Genomic DNA, 6,856 nt, shown 5'->3' on the forward strand with positions numbered 1-6,856 from the left:
CAGGCAGCGTCGGCAGCAGCTGTGGTTGCAGGGCAGGAGGACGGGGTCCCTCAGCGCCAGCCCACAGGCCGGGCAGGAGGTGTCTCGAGCCAAACGGGCCAGAGAACCCCGTTCCGGTGGCCCCGAGGGGGCCATGGCGTGTGGGAGGCGTGTGGGAGGCGTGTGGGGGCATGTAGGAGGCGTGTGGCAGGCGTGTGTGAGGTGGGGAGGGCGGGACGCGGGAACGGGGAGGGACACGGGGAAGGGGGAGGGACACGGGGTGTGGATGTTGGGGACAGAGGGACACGGAAAGACAGAGGGACACGGAGGGACAGAGGGACACGCGTGGACATGGGGGACAGAGGGACATGGGAATGGGGAGGGACATGCGTGGACATGGGGGGACAGAGGGACACGGAAAGACAGAGGGACACGGAGGGACAGAGGGACACGCGTGGACATGGGGGACAGAGGGACATGGGAATGGGGAGGGACATGCGTGGACATGGGGGGACAGAGGGACACGGAAAGACAGAGGGACACGTGTGGATGTGGGGGAGAGGGACACATGTGGACACGGAGGGACAGAGGGACATGGGAATGGGAGGGATGGGTGTGGACATGGAGGACAGAGGGACACGGAGGGACAGAGGGACACGCGTGGACGTGGGGGACAGAGGGACAGGGAGGGACAGAGAGATACGTGTGGACACAGAGGGACACAGGGGACAGAGGGACACATGTGGATGTGGGGGACAGAGGGACACACGTGGACACAGAGGGACACGGGGGACATGGAAAGACAGAGGGACACACGTAGACACGGAGGGACAGAGGGACACAGCCAGAGGGACACGCATGGACATGGAGGGACAGGGACACGGAGGGACAGAGGGACACATGTGGACACGGAGGGACACGTGTGGACATGGGGGGACAGAGAGACACGGAGGGATGGAGGGACACACGTGGACATGGGGGACAGAGGGATACACAAAGGGACAGAGGGACACGTGTGGACACTGGGGGACAGACAGACACAGGGGGACGCGCGTAGACACAGGGGGACGCGCGTAGACACAGGGGGACAACAGAGGGACATGCATGGATGTGGGGGGACAGAGGGACACGGAGGGACAGAGAGACACATGTGGACACGGAGGGACAGAGGGACACGTGTGGACATGGAGGGACACGTGTGGACATGCGTGGACGTGGGGGGACAGAGGGACACGGAAAGACAGGGACACACATGGATACAGGGGGACAGAGGGACACGGAGGGACAGAGGGACATGGGAATGGGAGGGATGGGTGTGGACATGGAGGACAGAGGGACACGGAGGGACAGAGGGACACGGAAAGACAGAGGGACACGTGTGGATGTGGGGGAGAGGGACACATGTGGACACGGAGGGACAGAGGGACATGGGAATGGGAGGGATGGGTGTGGACATGGAGGACAGAGGGACACGGAGGGACAGAGGGACATGGGAATGGGAGGGATGGGTGTGGACATGGAGGACAGAGGGACACGGAGGGACAGAGGGACATGGGAATGGGAGGGATGGGTGTGGACATGGAGGACAGAGGGACACGGAGGGACAGAGGGACACACGTGGACACAGAGGGACACGGGGGACATGGAAAGACAGAGGGACACACGTAGACACGGAGGGACAGAGGGACACAGCCAGAGGGACACGCATGGACATGGAGGGACAGGGACACGGAGGGACAGAGGGACACATGTGGACACGGAGGGACACGTGTGGACATGGGGGGACAGAGAGACACGGAGGGATGGAGGGACACACGTGGACATGGGGGACAGAGGGATACACAAAGGGACAGAGGGACACGTGTGGACACTGGGGGACAGACAGACACAGGGGGACGCGCGTAGACACAGGGGGACGCGCGTAGACACAGGGGGACAACAGAGGGACATGCATGGATGTGGGGGGACAGAGGGACACGGAGGGACAGAGACATAAAAGGACACGGATGGACACGGCGACAGGGACAAGGACACAGAGGGACACGGAGTGACATGGGGTGACATGGAGGGACAGACACGGGGACGCACAGACGGACACGGGGACACGGACCCCTGGATGTGCAGAGGGACAGGGACACGGGGAGGGGACAGAGGGACACGGGGAGGGGACAGAGGGACACGGCGGGACACGTGTGGACACGGAAGGACACACAGAGGGACATAAAAGGACACGGATGGACACGGCGACAGGGACAAGGACACAGAGGGACAGAGGGACACGGAGGGACACACATGGACACGGAGGGACAGAGGGACACGCGTGGACATGGAGGGACAGAGGGACACAGAGGGACAGAGGGACATGCATGGACGTGGGGGACAGAGGGACATGGGAACAGGGAGGGACACACATGGACATGGGGGGACAGAGGGACACGGAAGGACAGAGGGACACGTGTGGACGTGGGGGACAGAGGGACACACGTGGACACAGAGAGACACGGAGGGACAGAGGGACATGGGGACACACATGGATGTGGGGGATGGAGGGACACGGAGGGACACGTGTGGACGTGGGGGGACAAAGGGACATGGAGAGACAGAGGGACACGCGTAGACACGGGGGACAGAGGGACACAGGAACAGGGACATGTGGGGACAGAGGGACACGGAGGGACAGGGGGACATGGGAACGGGGAGGGACACACATGGACACGGGGGACAGAGGGACACAAGGGGACAGGGAGACATAAAGGGACACGGGAAGGGACACGTGTGGACACGGAGGGACACACAGAGGGACATAAAAGGACACGGATGGACACGGCGACAGGGACAAGGACACAGAGGGACACGGAGTGACATGGGGTGACATGGAGGGACAGACACGGGGACGCACAGACGGACACGGGGACACGGACCCCTGGATGTGCAGAGGGACAGGGACACGGGGAGGGGACAGAGGGACACGGGGAGGGGACAGAGGGACACGGCCCCACCACACACCTGCACCCGCTGCCGCGGAGCCGGAACCGCCTGGAGCCAGAGCCTGGATCCCCAAATCCCGGTGCTCCCAGATCCCGGGGAGCCAAACCCCGGCGGTGCCGGATCCCTGGAACCCAGTGGTGCCGGATCCCGGGGAGCCAAACCCCCGGCGGTGCCGGATCCCCGGATCCCAGATGCCCAAGAGTCACATCCTGGCAGCGCCAGATCCCGGAGAGCCAAACCCTGGTGGTGCTGGATCCCCGGATCCCGGTGGTGCCCAACATCCGAGCACCAAACCCCATCCCTGCCAGATCCCCAGATCCCGGTGGTGCTGGATCCCTGAGAGCCAAATCCCAGCGGATCCCAGTGATGCTGGATACTGGGAAGCCAAATCCCAGTGGTCCCAGATCCCTGGATCCCGGTGGTACCGGCCATCCGAGCACCAAACACCGTCTCTGCCGGATTCCTGGATCCCTGGATCCCAGTGGTACCGGTCACCTGAGCACCCAATGCTGTCTCTGCCGGATTCCCAGATCCCAGTGATGCCAGATCCCCGAGAGCCAAATCCCAGCGGTGCCAGATCCCTGGATCCCAGTGGTGCCAGATGTTAGAGAGCCATATCCCAGTGGTCCCGGATCACTGGATCCCAGTGGTTCTGGATGTTGGAGAGCCAAATCCCAATAGTGCCAGATCCCGGTGGTGCTGGATATTGGAGAGCCAAATCCCAGTGTTGCTGGATCCTCGGATCCCAGTGGTTCTGGATGTCCAAGAGCCAAATCCCAGCGGTGCTGGATCCCCAGATGCCGGTGGTACCAGATACTGGAGAGCCAAATCCCAGTGGTCCCAGATCACTGGATCCCAGTGGTACCAGATACTGGAGAGCCAAATCCCAGTGGTCCCAGATCCCTGGATCCCGGTGGTACCGGCCATCCGAGCACCAAACACCGTCTCTGCCGGATTCCTGGATCCCTGGATCCCAGTGGTACCGGTCACCTGAGCACCCAATGCTGTCTCTGCCGGATTCCCAGATCCCAGTGATGCCAGATCCCCGAGAGCCAAATCCCAGCGGTGCCAGATCCCTGGATCCCAGTGGTGCCAGATGTTAGAGAGCCATATCCCAGTGGTCCCGGATCACTGGATCCCAGTGGTTCTGGATGTTGGAGAGCCAAATCCCAATAGTGCCAGATCCCGGTGGTGCTGGATATTGGAGAGCCAAATCCCAGTGTTGCTGGATCCTCGGATCCCAGTGGTTCTGGATGTCCAAGAGCCAAATCCCAGCGGTGCTGGATCCCCAGATGCCGGTGGTACCAGATACTGGAGAGCCAAATCCCAGTGGTCCCAGATCACTGGATCCCAGTGGTACCAGATACTGGAGAGCCAAATCCCAGCGGTGCCGGATCCCCAGATTCCAGTGGTGCCAGATCCCCATGATGCTGGATATTGGAAAGCCAAATCCCAGTGGTCCCAGATCCCGGTGGTACCGGCCATCTCTGCCGGATCCCTGGATCCCAGTGGTACCAGATACTGGAAAGCCAAATCCCAGTGGTCCCAGATCCCCAGATCCTGGTGGTACTGGCCATCTTGGCTGGATTCCTGGATCCCTGGATGCCAGTGATGCCAGATCTCCGAGAGCCAAATCCCAGCGGTGCCGGATCCCCGGATCCTGGTGGTGCTGGATACTGGAGAGCCAAATCCCAGTAGTGCCAGATCCCTGGATCCTGGTGGTGCCAGATACTGGAGAGCCAAATCCCAGTGGTCCTGGATTCCCGGATCCCAGTGGTTCTGGATGTCCAAGAGCCAAATCCCAGCGGTACCGGATCCTTGAATCCTGGTGGTGCCAGATCCCCATGATGCTGGATATTGGAAAGCCAAATCCCAGTGGTCCCAGATCCCGGTGGTACCGGCCATCTCTGCCGGATTCCTGGATCCCTGTGATGCCAGATACTGGAGAGCCAAATCCCAGTGGTCCCAGATCCCCAGATCCCGGTGGTACCGGCCATCTCAGCTGGATTCCTGGATCCCAGTGATGCCAGATCTCCGAGAGCCAAATCCCAGCGGTGCCGGATCCCCGGATCCTGGTGGTGCTGGATACTGGAGAGCCAAATCCCAGTAGTGCCAGATCCCTGGATCCTGGTGGTGCCAGATACTGGAGAGCCAAATCCCAGTGGTCCTGGATTCCCGGATCCCAGTGGTTCTGGATGTCCAAGAGCCAAATCCCAGCGGTACCGGATCCTTGAATCCTGGTGGTGCCAGATCCCCATGATGCTGGATATTGGAGAGCCAAATCCCAGTGGTCCCAGATCCCCAGATCCCAGTGGTACCGGCCATCTCTGCTGGATCCCTGGATCCCAGTGGTACCAGATACTGGAAAGCCAAATCCCAGCGGTGCTGGATCCTGGTGGTGCCGGATCCCCATGATGCTGGATATTGGAGAGCCAAATCCCAGTGGTCCCAGATCCCCAGATCCCAGTGGTACCGGCCATCTCTGCTGGATCCCTGGATCCCAGTGGTACCAGATACTGGAAAGCCAAATCCCAGTGGTCCCAGATCCCCAGATCCCGGTGGTACCGGCCATCTCAGCTAGATTCCTGGATCCCTGGATCCCAGTGATGCCAGATCTCCGAGAGCCAAATCCCAGCGGTGCCGGATCCCCAGATCCTGGTGGTGCTGGATACTGGAGAGCCAAATCCCAGTAGTGCCAGATCCCCAGATCCCGGTGGTACCAGATACTGGAGAGCCAAATCCCAGTGGTCCCAGATCCCCGGATCCTGGTGGTACCGGCCATCTCTGCCGGATCCCTGGATCCTGGTGGTGCCGGATCCCCGTGATGCTGGATCTTGGAGAGCCAAATCCCAGTGGTCCCAGATCCCTGGATCCCAGTGGTACCAGATACTGGAGAGCCAAATCCCAGTGGTGCCGGATCCCCAGATCCCGTTGGCACCGGCCATCTCTGCCGGATCCCTAGATCCCCAGATCCCAGTTGTCCCCTCTCCATCCCCCCCCCATCATCACTCCCAATCCGTGGGGGAGCGGATAACCAGAGGTGCGGCGTTTTTCCTCCCGGCTCGGATCCCCGGATAAAAAAGTGGCCAGATCTTTTCGGTGAAGGTGTCGCTGAAGGTGTAGATGTGGGATCGATCGGTCACGTTATAAAAAGCCACTTTTCCGGCTTCGTAATCCAGGAAAACCCCCACCCGTTTGGGTTTGACCCGCAGCGTCAGGGGGGTGAAGGGGGTGGTGGTGGCGGCGTATTTATCCCCGTTCCAGAGGCGGACGCGCCAATATCCCGTTTCCGGGAGGGGGGTGGGCTCCCCTTTCCGACTGACAGAATCCTTACACACCCCCAGAGCCCAGTGGGTTTTATCCCCCACCTCCACCTCCCAGTAGTGACGCCCCGAGGTGAAACCCTGCGCCCCCAAAACGCAGGGGTAGATGGTGAAACGTCGCGGGGTGTCGGGTAAATCCCGGGGTCCCACCTCGGCGAAGCGCACGCTCTTCCGATCCTCCGACAGCACCAGGTTGGGATGAGCCGTGTCGGGATCCAGCGTCACATCGCCTAGAAAAAAAACCCCAAAAATCATCATTTTCAACATCCCAATCCATTTAAATTTTTTTTTTTTTAATTTTTTTGGGGGAGATTTTGGGGTTTTTCTCCCTCTTCTCACCCAGGAGGCGGCGGGTGATTTTCCGGAGGGTGAAATATTGTCGGGGAAAAATGCTGAAGTTTTTTTCCAGTTCGATGGGGACGGAAACGGGATCGTCCACCGGAGCCAGCGCCGCCTCGCACCTGCCCCAAAGTAGGGGGGGACACCCCCCAAATCCTGCTTTTCTGCCCCCCCAAAAAAAGGGAGCGTGGAGAGAGGGAGGGAGCAGGGAAGCAGGTTTTGGGGGG

At 60.7% G+C, this 6,856-nt stretch overlaps 1 protein-coding gene across 1 annotated transcript in view; it reads right to left on the reverse strand.

Moving 5' to 3' along the window:
• Positions 1–5,424: 5,424 nt before the first annotated feature.
• The window catches only part of LOC106892217 (E3 ubiquitin-protein ligase TRIM39-like), a 36,363-nt gene continuing 34,931 nt past the window's right edge, over positions 5,425–6,856 (reverse strand). The window contains exons 5-6 of the mRNA XM_014949245.1: positions 6,630–6,792; positions 5,425–6,520 (exon numbers count right to left, since the gene is read on the reverse strand). Of these exons, the coding sequence (XP_014804731.1) occupies positions 5,973–6,520; positions 6,630–6,792 (711 nt within the window). The 3' untranslated portion in view covers positions 5,425–5,972. The remainder of the gene's footprint in view (positions 6,521–6,629; positions 6,793–6,856) is intronic.

This window comes from Calidris pugnax, unplaced genomic scaffold (assembly GCF_001431845.1).
Source record: "Calidris pugnax isolate Ruff unplaced genomic scaffold, ASM143184v1 scaffold66, whole genome shotgun sequence".
Classification (NCBI taxonomy): Eukaryota; Metazoa; Chordata; class Aves; order Charadriiformes; family Scolopacidae; genus Calidris; species Calidris pugnax.